Source organism: Dunckerocampus dactyliophorus, chromosome 6, assembly GCF_027744805.1.
Source record: "Dunckerocampus dactyliophorus isolate RoL2022-P2 chromosome 6, RoL_Ddac_1.1, whole genome shotgun sequence".
Taxonomy (NCBI): Eukaryota; Metazoa; Chordata; class Actinopteri; order Syngnathiformes; family Syngnathidae; genus Dunckerocampus; species Dunckerocampus dactyliophorus.
This window is the reverse complement of record NC_072824.1, coordinates 25,065,213-25,083,019: the sequence shown is the minus strand read 5'-3', so window position 1 is coordinate 25,083,019 and position 17,807 is coordinate 25,065,213. Positions and strand designations below refer to the sequence as shown.

Below are 17,807 nucleotides of genomic sequence, written 5' to 3'. Positions count from 1 at the left end.
TCATGCAGCCTCTGCCATGGTGCGCTTAAAGTTGGGACACGCACAGGCAAAACAGTCTCGACAGTAGAGATGAGCCGGATACTCGTTTTAGACGAGCTCAGCCCCGGCTTAGCCCTGGTAGTTATGGTAACGGTTTAGGAAAGGCATCCAGTTTAAAAACTATGCTGAAATCATTCATGTCATTGTAAATGGATTGTGACCTCTGACTGGGAAGCTGGAAAAAAAGAAAGTATGATCGTGGGCATCCAGACCCCTTTTTATGTTCTGTGGTTATCATCACACTTCTCTTCTGTGCCATAATTGGTCCCCTTCTCTGGTGTTACAAAAATGACCAAAAAAGAACAATTGTGGAGTTAATGTTGAGATCTTAAGATGATGACCTCCAGGTTTTCAATTTCCACCAAATTTTGGTTGAACTCCTAATTCTACTTTAAAATATTTGACTTTGGACGGTCCACTATGTCTAATTGTTAGGGGGCGTCAAAAATAACACATTTATTTCATTATTTATGTTTTTAGCGTAATTAGAGCACACGCATCATGGCAAGCCACACCTCTCCATAATGTCCTGCGAACGGAGGCAAATAAGTGTCCTCCCAGTCACAGTTTGATGCTCTTTTTTTTACTTTATTATGACCTTACAATAACAGCAGTGCTCAGTTCCAACACCAGACTTGTATCTCCAGCTCGCACGCTCATCCTTCCTCAACACGTGCAACAAGACATGACAGAGCACACTCACACGAGCTGCATTTGTGGACTCTGGAACTCCGAACCTCATTGTCAGATCGTTGTAAGACCACTGGACGTCCGTGAGTAACAGCAGCTAATAAAATTAAAGTGCAACCGAGGTTGATGTACAGTGAAGATGGCCGCTGTCCTTGTGAAAGCGTAACATTAAGAAAGGACAACAGCCATGGACTTGAGAGGCACTTCATCAACATCCAGCTTAGTCTCACCATCACATATTACACGACAACACACTTCTGGCCTACACAATAAAAGCGTTGTGCTTTACATCTTGTCTGACTAAACTGAACAAAGTCACAATCTTAAATGCCTCCCCCCAAGCAAAAATTAACATCTTTGTTTTGCAACATTATGAACAAAAATAAAATTAGCTTAGACAAGCAAGCATTTTCCACACACACAAAAAAAAAAAGCAATGGCTATGATGACCCACTTTAATTGCGTAGGATAAAATTGTGGTATCTCTTAGTTTTACTATTCTTTCTGTACTGCGTTTGAAAATGACAACGCTCTTCTAAATACCTGTAGAAACATTGCTAAGAGACAGACAGATGATATCATGGTCTCTAGTGTGTTTTCGCTTGATTTGACTTTTCCGTTCACTTGGAGCTGTTAATAAACATACATTATGTTAAATACACATAATCGTGTACTGTCATTTATCTTTCTGTTCATAAAATACAGTAAAAATGGCCATATTTCAGACATGGTGATTAATCAGGATTAATTCATTTGTACATTGTGATTAATCTGAATAAAAATAATCATTTGACAGCCCTAATTGTATTGCCACCTCATCCTATCCACCCTCACTCCATCACGCCTGCACATCGGAGGAGACAACCTCAAATTGTTGCTTCAACAATAAACGAAAAGTACAACTGACATATGCAACCAGCTCACGTGAATGAAGAATGCAGCCATGCAAAGCACAGTTAAAATAATATTTATTTGATCTTTTCGTATATGCAGAGAAGTAAACACTTGTTTTTCGTCAGAAATGTTAGAAAAAGGACAGAGGGGGGTTGTGCCATCACGATCCATGACGGCATTGTTCATTAGTGCATGTTCATCATCTTAATACTTGTGTGATAATGAGGCACCACACAATAATATTGTACTGTTTCCACGTATTTACAAGAAAAAACATTTAACCTAAGGCTATAAATGTAAAGATGGAAATCTTGTAAGGGTGTACAGGCTAAAAGTGTGTAATGTGCATTCGTTAGTCTGCCAGCAGCAGCAGCAGATAAAAGTAAGCAAAGGATGAAGGAGGATTTTAATGTGGTTGACTTTGGTGGTGGAAAAGGTAAACTCCGCCTGATATTAAATGAAGGAGGATAAGAAAGACACTTGAGCAGAGAGAATCGGTCCCATTGCCGAATACAGAATTATACCACGCACACACGCACAGACGCATGCACGCACACACACACACGCACACACACTGACTGGCAGTGGAGATTAACACACTTCAACAACACATTTCCACGTTATACGCTTTCAGTCACCTCTTTCTCCTGCACACGAACATTTTCACACACACGGAGGGAGCCTCATTGGATGCCCATCTGCCACAGCGGGGATACGGTTTTCCATCTATTGTTTCACACTGAAGAGGAAAGTCCAAACAGATGCCCAGTATGGAGATAACTTGTTCCATGTTACCACCCAGTCCACACATAATGATGTTAGGTGGTCATTTAGTTTGTATGAGCAGCCAGGAACATCCCAGCGAGGCAGGAATATGATTTATATAGTGAGTTCACATAGAGATTTTTTTGTGGTTCACTTTTTTTCTTTTTGCCACTGAACCAGTAAGCAAGGAGCCCCTTCGTCCCATTGGAAAGAAAGAAAGTAAAGTCAGACACAGTATCCTTTGTTTGGTAGAGAACGACGGTGTGGCGATTGTCAAAGTCTTGGCATTATGTTCAACGAACGAGGTCACGTAAATAAAGTGTCCCAATGAACCCTTCGTCTCCTGAGCAGTTCGTCCTGGTGCAGCCATCACAGTGACGTTTGTGTTGTATTTCAAAGAAGGGAGGAGGAAATCAATGCGTTTGGGGGGCACTCAAATATTTGAGTGTAAAAAGATGCCTGACATTCACTGAATAAAAGCAGCATTCTAAACCCCTTTCCTGCACCTTTGGTTCAGGTGTTCTGTATCCCTTCATTTGGAGTGCAATCCCTGACAGTTAAAGGTGCGAAAGCTCCCCACGCAGCACTTTTCTCTGCAGCTCAGAAGCGCTTAAATAGGAATGTGCAGGATGAAGTGTCTATTAAAGCCCATCAGAAAGAGCGCTTCCAGGACTTACACAGGATCTTCTGGAAAGCTCTGCGGAAGTCCTGGTTGAAGATAGTGTAGATGACCGGATTTAACGAGCTGTTACAGTAGCCGATCCAGAAGAAGAACTTGAACAGAGTCTCTGGGATCTTGCACAGTTCTCTGCAGATTCCATACAGGCTGTAGGAGAAGAAAAAGGGGAACCAGCACACAACAAAAACCCCCATGACCACAGCCAGGACAAATGTGAAGCGTTTTTCTCGAGCGGCCGAGACTTTCTTCCTGTTAACCGTACTTCTGCGTTTGCGACGAGACGAAAATAGCTCCATGGACTTGGAACTGGCGCAGGACTTCCTGCTGGAGAATTTTGAGGCCGAGCTACTTTTCCGGCTGGACTTTCGGTCTTTTCTGTCATCGTTGCGGTTTTTGGACGATGAAGTTTTTTTGGGCTTCTCATCTGACGAGCTGCTGTCATCAAAGTCGTCGTGGTGGTCGGTGTGTGGATTTTTGGACGTGGTGGTCAGAGAGGAGCTAGCTGCGTGGTCCTTGCAGTGGCCGTTCTCGCATTCCTGCTCTTTAACACTGCCCCCCCGGTTAGACTTAAATGAATCGGTTTTGCCTTGATCAGTTCGGTCCATACCGTTTTCCTGTGGAGAATCCACATCCCTTTTCTTCTCTGACATTGTTCTAGTCCTAGTTTTTGCCACTTGGTAGATCCGGATATAGACCAGGATCATGATGACACAGGGGGCAAAAAAAGACCCAATACTGGAGTAGAGGATGTACCAGGTCTCATCATTGATAATACACTGGGGGGTCGCCTCATTGTTGCTCCTGTCCATTGATATCAATGGAGGGAAGGAGATAACAGCGGAGATCAACCAGACCACTACAATCATCCCTTTAACTCTCTTTGGCGTTCTCTTCAAGTTGTACTCTACTGCCTGTGTCACTGACCAGTAGCGGTCCAAACTAATAGCACAGAGGTGCACAATGGAGGAGGTGCAGAATAAAACATCCAGTGCCAGGTAGATGTCACACCAAATCTTGCCAAAAAGCCAATAGCCCATGAGTTCGTTAGCCAGCGAGAAGGGCATGACCAGGGTGGCCACCAGTATGTCTGCACTGGCCAGAGACACCAGAAAAAGATTCTGGGGAGGTTTCAGAGCTCTGCTTGTTAAAACGGCAATAACAACCAACACATTGCCAACGATCGTAAACAAAATGAGAAAACTGACAAGTCCGGCTAGACCCCAGATGGCGAGAGGGGTGTACTTGCTCTGCGAGGTGCTGTTAGTGGAGATGTTGTCTGCCTCCATCCCCTCCTCTAAAGCGGAGATATTCAAGAAATCCATGCTGGCATCTACTTGATCACTCCTAAAAAGTCAAATGTCCACGCGTAATGTGAAGCAGTATCAGGACTTCACAGGGAAAAAACAATATCCAATGTCATCTGTCTTCTCTTTCCACTCATGGATCTCCCACATCCTTCTAAATACATGCAAAACTACAGAGAGTGAGCGGTGTTAATAAAAGTGTTAATTCCAAATAGGCGCAGGATGCTCCGCAGCTCAGTGTCCATGGTTGGAGAGCACACTCCCTTCTGAGCACGTCCTCGCTCCTCCTGCCTGCTCCTGCATCTCTCCTTCTCCTCCTTCTCCTCCTCCTCTGCCTCCGCTCCCCCGCGGAACATTTGCGGCTGTGAGGGAGCGCAACAACCATGTGTCGTCTCCTCCCCCCCCCCCAAGAGAAAGGAGAGAAAGGAGGGAGCTACTCCTCCCCACAGAGGAGATGAGAGCAATAATTGGAGAGAGAGAGAGACGGAACCAAGTAATACCAGACTTTCGTCACAATTCCTTTATCTGATGCAGCTGAGGACGTGCGTCTTCACAATTTGTCACATGAATTTTACATATTTGTGGCAGTGTGCATCATGCTCCGGTGGAAAAGACTGACAGCTTCACTGGAGGTCACATCGCTGTCAAGACGCACCGAGGAGATCCACCGCTCTCTTTTTCCTTCTGTGCGCACACTGGAGGTCACTATTGCAACAGCCAGCTAACACTCAAACGTACACAAATAATATTGACACCATTGCATCCATTAAAAACACCAAATTACAGAATATTTATGCAGATTATGTGGACAAAAGTGCCAAAAGTGAATGAAAATGTAATTCTAGGCTGCTCAGAATATCAAGCAAACATCAATTTGCAATGTAGTATGTAAACAAAACAATATAGTTCCCAATATTGAAATACCTAATATTTATTTGAAACTACACAATGTTTTAAGATAAGAGTGGAATATGTCACCTTCCCAAACCTCAGCTCGTTTAGTTACATGTTAAAACTAATTGTCAACTAATCAAAATCAACTAATGAGTCGACGTAGACGCGTCATAGACAGGAAAGGCGAGATATAAACACGTCGTACCGAAAGCTTCAAATACAACCAACAAACTGTTGTACCATTAAAAATTCAACAATATGTACAGAACAAATACATACATTATATACACATGTAATACCATCCAGTACTTGACTACACAGTGTCACATTAGATCCCTGCTATTACGGTTATGTTCAGAGGCCCCAGTCAATAACAAAGTACCGTGAATAAAACAGCCTAAAAATGTCCAATACTATACCATCCATCCATTTTCTTTACCGCTTATCCTCTCTAGGGTCGTGGGGGTATGCTGGAGCCTATACCAGCTGACTTCGGGCGACAGGCAGGGTACACCCTGGACTGGTCGCCAGCCAATCGCAGGGCACATATAGACAAACAACCATTCACACTCACATTCATACCTATGGACAATTTAGAGTCGCCAGTTAACCTAACATGCATGTTTTCGGAATGTGGGAGGAAACCGGAGTACCCGGAGAAAACCCATGCACGCACGGGGAGAACATGCAAACTCCACACAGAAATGCCCAGGGGAGAATCGAACCCAGGTCTTCCCGATCTCCAAGCTGTTACTGTGTTGGCCAACATGCTAACCACTAGACCCTAATACTATACCTCTCACAGTTATTAAACACATTTTAAATGATAAAATATATACAGTAGGTATTCACCACTAATGGATGACAATGAAAGATGACGATGATTTCACGAAATGGCGTAAGCCAGTGTTCGGATCTCAAATGCTGAAAGGACAAAGTCTGATGTGGAACAAAAAGTTTAATACGAAAGGTGTCCTCCACAGGAGTAAACAATACATCCAACAGAATACAAAAATAGAAAGAGTCCAATGTTAGCAAATGGAAAAACACACAACGCTGCTAAGAAAAAGGACTAGTAAGAAGAAAAATACTAACACAGGTAAAGAACTAAAAGCTCTGCTGAAAACACCAAGTAGGAAAGCTAAGCTAGTACTGCAGCACAAAAACACACCACTGCTGGAGATGACCAAGCAGGGAAAAGATACTCACAGTAACAGGAAATACTAATGAAATTAGCAACAGTTGAGCGGAGAGCGAGAGCAGTCCGAGGAACAATCTAGCACCGAATGAGTCTCTCTGCCAGGCTTAAGAAGGCATGATGATTAATTGCCATCAGGTGTGCACCAGTGGCTCCGCCTCTGCAGGGCCAGCAGTGCACTGCAACACACAGCAGACATGCGGCAGCAGAGCAGCAAAACAGAACATGACCGACGACAGCCAATCAGCAGTAAGTACAGTTCAAAATGAAAGCGCTCAGATATTAAGTGCTCACATATTTTATATAATTATTCTATGTTTTTTAAGTGTCTAGGAGTAGAGGGGTACATGGCTTCGGATCAAATGTCAGAAGGGGTACGTGATTGTAAAAAGTTTGGGAACCACTGTACACAAGCAGAGCTGTTTTAATGTTTTAGTCTATTCTCTCAGCAACAGGAAGCCAGAGCAGACACCTGAGAGCTGGACTAATATGGTTGTATTTCCTAGTTCTAGTTAGCACTCGAGCAGCAGCATTCTGGATGTACTGCAGCTGTTTTACAGCTCGTTTCGAAAGCCGGTGAAAAGGCCGTTACGGTAGTCTAGCCTGCTAGAGACAAAGGCATGGATTAGTCTCTCTAAATCTGGCTTAGACACTATTCCCTTGAGTTTGGCAATGTTCTTTAGGTGCTAAAAAGCTGCTGTTATTGATTTAATGTGGCTGTTAGAGTCCAGGTCTGAGTCCATTATTACACCTCGATTTCTAACCCGATGATGAGGCTTGAGAGAGAGTCTCAAGCTGATTGATAACACTTTCTTTGTTTCTGTGGGCCATAGATAATCATTTCAGTTTTGTTTGAGTTTAGCTGAAGAGAATAGTTTTGCATCCAAACACTGATCTGTTTGGCGCAGTCACACAGTAACCCTGCAGGACCATGTTCACCTGCCGTCAGTGACACATAGACTTTAAAAATGCGGTGCACCGTCTTACAGTTACAAGTAAATTGTTAGCTCCTGGAATAGAACAGTTGCGCTCTTTATATAAAAAAAATTAAAAACTCACAATAATCAAGTCAAGGCAAAACCCATTTGTGTGCATAGCATGTAATTTAATTAATGCAATTTCTTCTCTCGCAAGTTATTAATGACAGCTGCCCCCTTGCACAATAGATATAATCCACAAACTCAGGAAAATTGCACTAACACTGTATATCAGTGTAGAAGGGATGGTGGAAGCAAACAGGCCCAAGAAGAAATGCAAACGGTTCAAGACGTATGGCAGTTAAAGAATAGCATAGCAAATCCTGTCGCAGCCATTAGCTTCAATGTTAAGAAGTTTTAACCCAGGGGTAGGGAACCTGTGGCTCCAGAGTCAGATATGGCTCTTTTGATGACTGCATCTGGCTATCAGACATTTCTTAACACAATAAAAATGTATTTATTTACATTTTTTTCCGCTGACATTTTAAAGTAAAACATTATAGAAATCACAGTGTTAAAAATACCAATTTGGGAGTGTGTCTGGGGGAATTTTTGTCCCTTCTTTACAAAGAATTGTCTTAAATGTATTGATAACATGAAGAATTAAGATTATTTTAAGTAGACACAGACGCATAATCTTAAATTAAATTTAATAAAAAATTTCATCCACCTGAATACAATGATTGCCGTTCACGGCTTTCACTCAACGCTGTCTAGTATATGCGTATAAGTCCGTCTCGCACACATACGCAAAAGCAATCTCAGAGAAGCGGACGACAATTTGGAGTCATTGTGTGCTTCTGACAGGCTAGACATTCAATGATAGCCCAACGACAAATTGCTATCATTAGCAAGTTATCTGGGATACGTTCCAGTTTACCTCTGAGCCTAATGATGACAAGCGATATATGGATGGATGGATGTGTAATAATTACACAATGATTTATTTAGCACATTTAAAGACCACTTGACACTATTTAACTGTAGGGGGGGTCACGAGACACTCTGTTCACGAAATGAGGAAATACATGAGATTGAGTCTATGAGAATGAGACAAGATGAGATTTTAACACTGCTTTTGAGAACAGTACAATGAAAATATATTGCAATCTACTAATTTAATTTCTACTGCGTTACACTCTTCTGCACGCTGTGTGTACGCTAGCAGCCCCGCCTCCACTCACTGGAACAAAGAGGCCGTATGACTGACACAAGGGCTCTCCCCGTTCATGCCGTTGTTCTGTGGAACAACCAAGATGCTGAAACCAAGAGTGTACTCTTTTCCTGCCTGTTTGGAGGCGACAGACAATGAAAACTGCCAGCCATGCGCATGACAATAGATCGAGGCCAATTATCAAGTTGATTTTCATATATTGTGTTATTAATTCTGAATTATTAATAATTAATCATCCCAGTCCTTGTGCCCACATTAAAAAAAAAACAATTCTGAACGAGAAATCTTGGATTGGTTTGGTTTTGATTTTATTTCAACATTCATGCTAGTTACAATGGAAAACATCAAATGAGTCATTTCACATTTCCACGTGTCCAAAAGCTGGAAGTCCGCAGCTTCGTTTTTAGAAGAAATGGTGTTGGGATGAGAGAGGTTGGTGATATAATGCAGGGCCAAGGTGGAGAGAGATTTGTATGTAAGTAGGATGTTGGATTCATTGTTTCAAAGGTGTGTCCCAATACTTTTGTCCACACTGTGTATGTGTATCACAGTATTGATTTACATGTACCCTGTGGGAGTAACATAAAGTGACCTTGCTTGTCCACGGAAACGTATTTTCTGACACTGTCCTCCCATTAATTGGTGGCCTGTCTGTGCAGTAGTAATTGTGTTCATAAGAAGATTATTGGATTAAAGGGAACAGTCATGATGTGTATGTTCAGCTGGTGACAGTATCGGCGCTATAGTGTGCACTATAGCAACTGTGACTGCATGTTGCGACAGAATAGACCATCCTGCCCAGAGGGTGGAAAATCAGATTTTAAGCCGCAAGACAGATTATATACATATATATCTATATATACGGTATGTATGGGCTGTGTCCCCCACACTGGAGAAGTGGCTCCAGAAGATACCTGTCAGATACCTATCAGACATCTCCGTCCATAAAAGCGCAGGCCTAGGAATAGCTAAGATACTGCGCAGGACCGTCAAGCTCCCAGGCCTCTGGTAGAGGACCCGAGCTTGAGATGAACAGCCACCCACCCTACCAAGGGAGATGGGGGGTGGGTGAGGGAAGAGTTTTTGTGATATATGCATTTATTTTATTTGATACATTTATTTCACTTAACTCTATGGATGGCGAAGCAAGTTTCCCAAAGGACAATCGCTGAGTAATGTATGGATGTCACATCATAGCCGGTAAAGAGATGCATTTTTTTCAGTTTGTGCTTTATTAAGTCTTTTTTCTTGAACACAGCAGCTGTCAAGTAAGATTTATGTGTTTACATTTTCAAGGCATGTTTCTACCCGGTTTGGCTGTATCACAGGCATCAACGGGCTCAATGTTCCAATGACTAAGCCTCTCCGGATATCTTGTTATTTATTCATGCGTTGTTCCTTTCTCACGAGGACATACATGCATGTACACCACAGAAACAATTATAGCACCACCTACAAGTCCGCATCTGTCTTTCACCCCTCACCGCCTGTGCTCTTTTAGTCCTCTTATTGCTTTCTCTACAGCACATAATGTCAGTTGTCCAGTGGTTGGCGATAGCGATATGCGAGTCATCAACGAGTCGTGCAAAACTCGCAGGTTTTTTTACAAAATCGGGACTCACGGGTACTTGTGTCCGTTAACTCGTTCACTTATTCACCCCTGCTACCGCTACCTAAGATAAAAAAAAGCAATTCGGGTATCTGTATAACTGGTCTTGTGGGATAAGCAACAGGTCTGGTCCTTGAAGACTTGAGTGTCACGGGCTCACGGGTGCTCGACGAAGACTGACGTTTCACTGGCGCAGGGGTACTTGACAAAGACTCAAGTTTCAATGACCGACTGGTGCTCGTCCAGAAGCTATGGCTCGGCTGCCAAACGTGTTGCGCACATGCAGGTTTCTGCGCATGTGCGTGTTTCTGCGCGTGCTGTCTGTGAGGGGTGACTCGAGTGAATCAAATACTCAATTCGTGGCGGGGAGAGAGGACTGGGGGGATACTGACTCACGGGTGCTTAATGAAGACTGAGTTTGACTTGCTCAGGGGTAGTCAACAAAGACTCAGGCTTTACTGACTCAAGGGTGCTCGCCAAGCATCTACAGCTCAGCTGCCAAATTTGTTGCGCATGTGCCGGTTTCTGAGCGTTAATTGGTAGTATTGCCAGCAACAAAAGCCGGCTGCACAGTTTCTACACTCTGAAATACTGTAGTTTCCATTGGTCCTCCATAAAAGGAGGGCCAGTAGCTACAGTTGACACTGATGAATTGCAATGCTACCTCAGTAGACAACTTGTTGCACATGTGCAGGTTTCTACGCATGAGCTTTGTGACGAGTGAATCGAGTAACCGATTCACTTTAATGAGTGTGTCATAATAGCTCCAGTCAATAAAAGGGATCAAGTTTCCCATCACTAGTCTGTACATCTGCAGAAAGCTTGGCAGTTCCAGGTTAAATTTAACGTCATGCTAGTAATTTTATGCAAAAGAAAAAGTTAATGTGAAAAGAACCCTTTCTTTGCTCTTAGAGGTGGTCCTCCTGCCTGCCTGGAGAATTGTAGCCTGCCAATAGATTCCTGGACCAGTGCATTTATTGACCATGTGAAACAGCTAACTACCTGTCATTAATCACAGACTGCTCAGCCGTATACAGAATAAAATAGCAGGCGCTGCTACGAGAAATTCTCAAGTTTTAATTGATCTTCTTCATGGCTTTGTGGTGTGATGAGGACAAAAGGGATCTTCCGCATGGGAAAAAAGCCTACACTGCAAGCGAACCCGCCCAACCCAACAACACCCTGCTTGTTTGTTTGTTGCCTGTTTAAATTAAACTAAGGCGGAGTGATGCTGTGGGTCAGTGTGGATGTGCTCTAAGCTGATTTTGAACGGACAGACAAGCCTTATTATCATCATTAACTCCTACCCTGAGGTCAGTGCTCTGTCCGTATAATTGTGACCACAGTGAGCGATCTTGGCTATTACTGGGCTCTTTTCTAACATCGTGCTCTCCTCTGATCGAATGAACAGCTTTGTTCTGCAAGTCAGGAGCAGTAGGACACTGTGGTAAACTTCGACTTTTTTAAAATCAAGCATTTACTAGGCGTGTCGACGACTCGACAGTTCGATTCAGAGGAGTCTGAGTCAACTGTCAATCTCACCGTCGAATTATGGAAAATGTCCTACGATAAAGATTGTGCCATTCTGACTACATGGGGGGTGGCCAAGGCTGCTGCTGAGCATACCTTTTTTACAAAGAATGTCTTTGTTTTTGTTATAAATAGCCTATTTTCATACAAAAACAACCTAATTTGTGCAAATAAAGAATTGAAAATGTGTGTTTAACAGAAGATCTACAATATACTCACAAGGCATGAATAAAATCACCCATTTCAGTGGCAAAATCCAAAGGCACTGGGGTGACCGCTACCTTTGAACGCTAGGAAGACCGTCGACATCGACTGACTTATTGGCTCATAATAGCAACTAAAAATCATCCAAAATGCTGAAGTATTTTGAAAAGGTTAAAGATGACTCCAGAAAGTGAAGTGCAACTTTTGTCAGCAGCTTCTTACATATTCATACACTCGACAACAACCAACATCATTGGATCACTGAACATCATTTAATATCATTTAAAATGGTTGAGGCAGTTATGCCAATTTCATTTTATATGGCGACAGTGACTTTTAAGGCACGAAATTAGGCTGCTAACTGAGACTTCCAAGCTATGATGTTCCTATAGGGTTGTCACAATACCACAATTTCAGTAGTCGATGTCAATACCTGTGAATTCTCCATAATTATTGTATACGACAATAAAAAAAACAGAACCCATATTTTTATTTTTAATATATTTTTTCACTACGTTATTGAAAACTGTATCTAAGAATCATTATACTTCCAACATCTTTTGGTACAGAATTTAAATTACACTACCAGCCGCCAGGAGGTAAGTATACATTCAAAAAAGAACAGCAGTGGCCTATAGCCTCCTAGTCAATGTTCGCTCTAATTTTTCAAGTGTCTCAGCATACACACAAACGAGCTGAGCATCCCTTGGACCTCTGTGAGCACCATCAGATGTGCACACTTGTACTATCACACCTGTCCAAAACCTGAGAACTTGAGGTAGTCCAACTTCCATTCTGTGGTATTTTGTATATGAGTGGGTTGCAAAGGTCAGCAAAACGTATTTCACAATGGAGCTTACATTTTGTCCACCCCAGACAAAACAAGTTGAGGAACTATATCATCCAATTAATGATCTGAATCTGGTAGGAAACACCTAGTTCATCATTTCATTTGCCATTTCTTTTCTTTTTTACCATATATTTTGTTAATTTTGTGTGCTTTTATTTCCTTATTTCCTTTTTGTTTTGCGGCAACCTGTTCCGGCGCTATTTCATTCTTAAAATGTACTTGAAAGTGATGCCACATTTGCTGGATATGTTTACTTTGAAAAAATAAAAAATTAAAATCTAAAAAAAAAACAAAAAAACACCACTTTCTGGCCCCTTCGGCATCACTCAGGCAAACTCGACGTAACACCTCCTGTATTCGGTAAGTCCGACCATCAAAATAACAGCATGCCAGTACCACATGCACGGTTAAGCCACACATTCAGTCCACGCTTTTTACACAGAAAACTGGCTCAGAGCAGCTCTTTCTCATTCCAAAAAGAAAAAATCTCAGAATCAACTCTTGAGACTGAAAGGTGATGGATCACACACGCTGGCATTGATAGGCTTAGCCTGTGTGACAAGCTGTCGTCAATTGACTCCACACTTTACAGACTAGTTTTCATTCTCACAATAATAAGAGACAAAGTGTCTAACTATTCTCCATGCTTTTCAGTCGTGCCATAAATAAATAAATAACCAACACACATTGCCACGGCAAATTGTGGGACAATGCGGAGGCAAGTGTAAACACCGCTTTACTGTTACATAGTTGGCAAGAAATAACATCACAATGGCGTTACCAGATAAACTAAACTTGCTAGATTGATGGATTGACTGATAACATTTATTTGCTAATATTTAATTTGTCGTATTATTTTGTAGTTTCTGGATGTTGAGGGACTGTCTTGGCTGACACATCTCTTCAACATTGCATGGAAGTCGGGAACAGTACCTCTGGATTGGCAGACTGGGTTGGTGGTCCCCCTTTTCAAGAAGGGTGATCGCAGGGTGTGTTCCAACCAAAGGGACATCACATTGGGAAAGTCTATTCCAGGGTGCTGGAGAAAATGGTCATTTCGGCTACAGGAGGTGAAATGTGGTTTTCGTCCCGTTCGTGGAACACTGAACCAGCTCTACACCCTTGCGACGGTACTAATGGGTACATGGGAGTTTGCCCAACAGGACTACATGTGCTTTGTGGACTTGGAAAAGGCATTGAGCTGTGTTGGGTGTGCTCCGGGAGTACGGGATTGGGGGCGTGCTACTAAGTGCCATTCAGTCCGTGTACAACCGGAGCAGGAGCCTGGTCTAGTTTGCATTGCCAGCAGTAAGTTGAGCCTGTTTCCAGTGAACGCTGGCCTCCGCCAAGGCTGCCCTTTGTCACCGATTCTATTCATAATTTTCATGGACAGCATTTCTAGGCGCCGTCAAGACATCAAGGCAGTCCAGATCAGAGGCCTTAGGATCTGCTATTTGCAGATGATGTGGTCCAGATGGCCACATCATCATGTGGTCCAGTGTGACCTTCAGTGTTTACTTGGGCGGTTTGCAGCTGAGTGTGAAGCTGCTGGGATGAGACTCAGCGCCTCCAAATCCAAGAAAAGGGTAGATTGCACCCTCCGGGTTGGGAATGAGGTTCTGTCCCAGGTGGAGAAGTTCAAGTATCTCCGGGTCTTGTTCACAAGTGAGGGAAGGTTGGAGCGTGAGGTCGACAGGCAGATCGGCGCAGCGTCTGCAGTAATGCGGTTGCTGTACCGGACTCTTGTGGTGAAGACAGAGCTGAGCTGAGCTGAAGGCAAAGCTCTCAATTTACCAGTCGATCCATGTTCACACCGTCACCTATGGTCATGAGCTTTGGGTCGTGACCGGATACAAGCGACAAGTTTCCTTCGTTGGGTGGCTGGAGATAGGGTGAGGAGCTCAGTCATCCCGGTGGGGCTCAGAGTCGTGCTGCTGCTCCTTCACATTGAGAGGAGCCAGTTGAGGTGGCTCAAGCATCTCTGGGGCGGCATGGCTCAGGTGGGTAGAGTGTTCGTCTCCCAACCTGAAGATTGCGGGTTTGATCCTCTGTCCTCCTGTGATCATGTTGAAGTATCCTTGGGCAAGATACTGAACCCTCAGTTGCTCCTGGTGCTGCGTCATCAGTAGGCAAATGTGCGAACAGTGTCAAAGCGCTTTGAGGGCCTCAGAGGTGGAAAAGCGCTATACAAGTGTTCTGGGCATGCCCAGCCGGGAGAGGGATTATGTCTCAGAACTGGTCTGGGAATGCCTTGGTGTCCTCCTGGTGGAACTGGAAAAGGTGGTTGGGGACCAGGAAGTTTGGACTTCCCTAGTGAGACTGCTGAAAGTGTATGGATGGATGGATATTTTGTATTAAAAAATATATATTGGTTGGTCAAGGGAATTTAGTCAAGTTCCTATGCATACCTCAAATGTAAAATGTAGAAATTTTAACAAAGTTTCAAAATTTGGGTGCCAACAAAATTTGGGTGCCAACAAAAATGGTGCCGCTAATTAATTGGTATTATTGCCAGAAACAAAAACCACGTCCACAATTTTTGAAAAGCTGTAGTTGGTCCATAATAGGAGGGTCCATAATAGGAGGGTTAGTAGCCACAGTTGACATTGACAAATTGCAATGCTACCTCAGCAGACAACTATAGATAATGCAACAAACAGTTGAGCAAAGCAACATCCAGCCCAGGGGAGTTTCTCTCTTGCTATCATCACCTCACAGAACATAGGCAGCTTTCTTATAGAGTCTTTTCTAACCTCTGTGATAAATTACAAGAAACTGCCCTATGATCATTCATTTTGATTGTTTTGACTACTTTGAAAGGCTGAAATATGCATATTTTGTAAATTTAGACCTACAATGTAAAATGGTATTTTATGTGTCACAGCTCTGAATCTCGGCAAGCATCTTGTCATTGTTCGAGGCCTCTTCAATTGGAGCTATGTGTCAATGGGATTACGAATGCGAATGAAGGGCAGAGTGTTCTAATGTTTGCTCTATTTTAAGCCAAGGTTATCTTTCTCATTTGTAGGCCTTTGTTCCTGTTGTCCAGAAGCATGCATTTTGAGATTGCAGACATCTACCAAGGCTTTGCAGAAATATTTACATTTGTACATTTCTGTCCCTTGGATCTTGCTCAAGTCAAACGTGTCTTTGTGGTACGTACTGTATTCAGAGATTGCTTACAGCGCAGCTTTTTTTGTAAGATTTTGTAAAGTGGGTGGGTTGCATTTCAAATTGGCTTCCTGGCCCTCTATAGTTACAACATTGATCTCTCGCTGTGTTAAAATACAGTACAACCATGGTTACATTAAAACTGATAAGTAGGTATCACGGCAGTGACAAATGTGCTCAATCCTGCTCAAATCACAAAATACTAACGACTTTACGAAAATACAGAGATTATAAAATCTTGGATGACAGTATTACAGAGTGAGAAAATAGCATCTAACACAAGCTGCATGAAGCTCTCAAAATGCCGTCTTGCTTGTTTGTGGTTGTATTTTGTGCATTCTTTGACTCATACATACAAACTATATATACAGTACCTGTGTGGGGGGCTTTGTCATTAAAAAAACATTGTCCATTTAAAAAATGTCAGAAGTGTGATGTGTAACCAAGTGAAAATAATGTATTTTATTCTTAAAGGTCACCTGACATTCAGGGGATCAATGGTTCGGATCCATTGGAGCATATCTGTGTGGAGTTTGCATGTTCTACCCATGCTTATATATTTTTTCTCCGGATGTTCTGGCTTCCTCCCAAAAACATGCATGTTAGATGAATTGGAGACTCTAAAATGTTCATATGTGCGAATCTGGTTATTTGCCTATATAGTTATGGCCAAAAATATTGGCATGCCAAAGGTGCCAATGTTTTTATGCCTGTATGGAATACAACCAAACCGACTTAATGTATAAAGCCATCGCCAAAAATATCTGCATTTTTGGCATGTCAATATTTTTGGCCATGACTATATGTGACTGGGGACCAGTCCAAGATCTCTTTCTCCCAAAGTCAGCTGAGATAGTGTCCAGATCGCCCATGACACTAATTATTATTCTTGACGAACATGTTAATACACCACCATTGTACACTTTTTTCACCCGTCACCGACTGGATTTAGCCACAAAACAAGTACACGTATTGCACTGTATTCCTGCAACTTTCAATCTGAAGTACCGATTTATTCTGCATAATGTTGGTTCTCATTAATAACTGCTAGAAAGAACGATTGATTACCTGACACGCCTTATGAATGTGCTTGCGCCGGATTTTGACTTGTGAATTATATATGTTTTTTTGTAAACGGTTGTTAATGAGTTCCAACATTCTGAGACAGAAGTTTTGAGGACTGATGAATTATTGAATCTCATCGATGTACTTTTTGGCAAATTCCAGCCTGGCCTTCCTATTCTTCTTGCTAGTGAGTGGTTTGCATCTTCTGGTGTAGCCATTGTACTTCTGTTCATGAAGCCTTCTATGAACAGTAGACAGCGATTCCTTCACTCCTCCCCTCTACAGGTTGTTGCTGATGTTGCTAACAGTTGTTTTAGGGTCTTTCTTTATAGCTCTCATAATGTTCCTGCCATCGTCTACCTGTACGTCTGTTACTTTGTACACTATGTACACCGTTTATTTCTCCTTCAGGACACCCTACATGGCTGTACTAGCTATGACCAATGTTTGTGCAATGTTTCTGATTAATTTCCCGTCTTTTCTCAGATTCACAATTGCTTGTGTTTCACCCATAGACAGATCTCTGATTGGCATGTTGTTTTCACCTCTAAATACAGTTTACACGGACAAAACCTATCCTTCCCAATCTGAAATTAAGCGTAGACATTCAGTGCTATTTATTAACTGAATAGGCAATGCAATAGGAAACACCTGGGCAACAAAAGTCCAATACTTTTGCTCACATGAAAAATAGCTGGGCTCAAACAAAAGGTGCTATCTTCTAAATTGTGAATCCGATAAAAATGGAAATACCTGGAAATAAA

The 17,807-nt window shown here is 42.5% G+C and overlaps 1 protein-coding gene across 1 annotated transcript; it reads right to left on the bottom strand.

Annotated features, from left to right (window-relative positions):
• Positions 1-688: 688 nt before the first annotated feature.
• On the bottom strand, positions 689-4,746 carry adra2c (adrenoceptor alpha 2C). Its single transcript, XM_054779039.1, has one exon. The coding sequence runs from the start codon at positions 4,387-4,389 to the stop codon at positions 3,040-3,042; it is 1,350 nt and encodes a 449-aa protein (XP_054635014.1). The 5' UTR covers positions 4,390-4,746; the 3' UTR covers positions 689-3,039.
• Positions 4,747-17,807: the final 13,061 nt, after the last annotated feature.

Coding starts and splice junctions, on each gene's coding strand:
- adra2c (XM_054779039.1), bottom strand. CDS start 4,389: ATGGATTTCTTGAATATCTCCGCTTTAGAGGAGGGGATGGAGGCAGAC.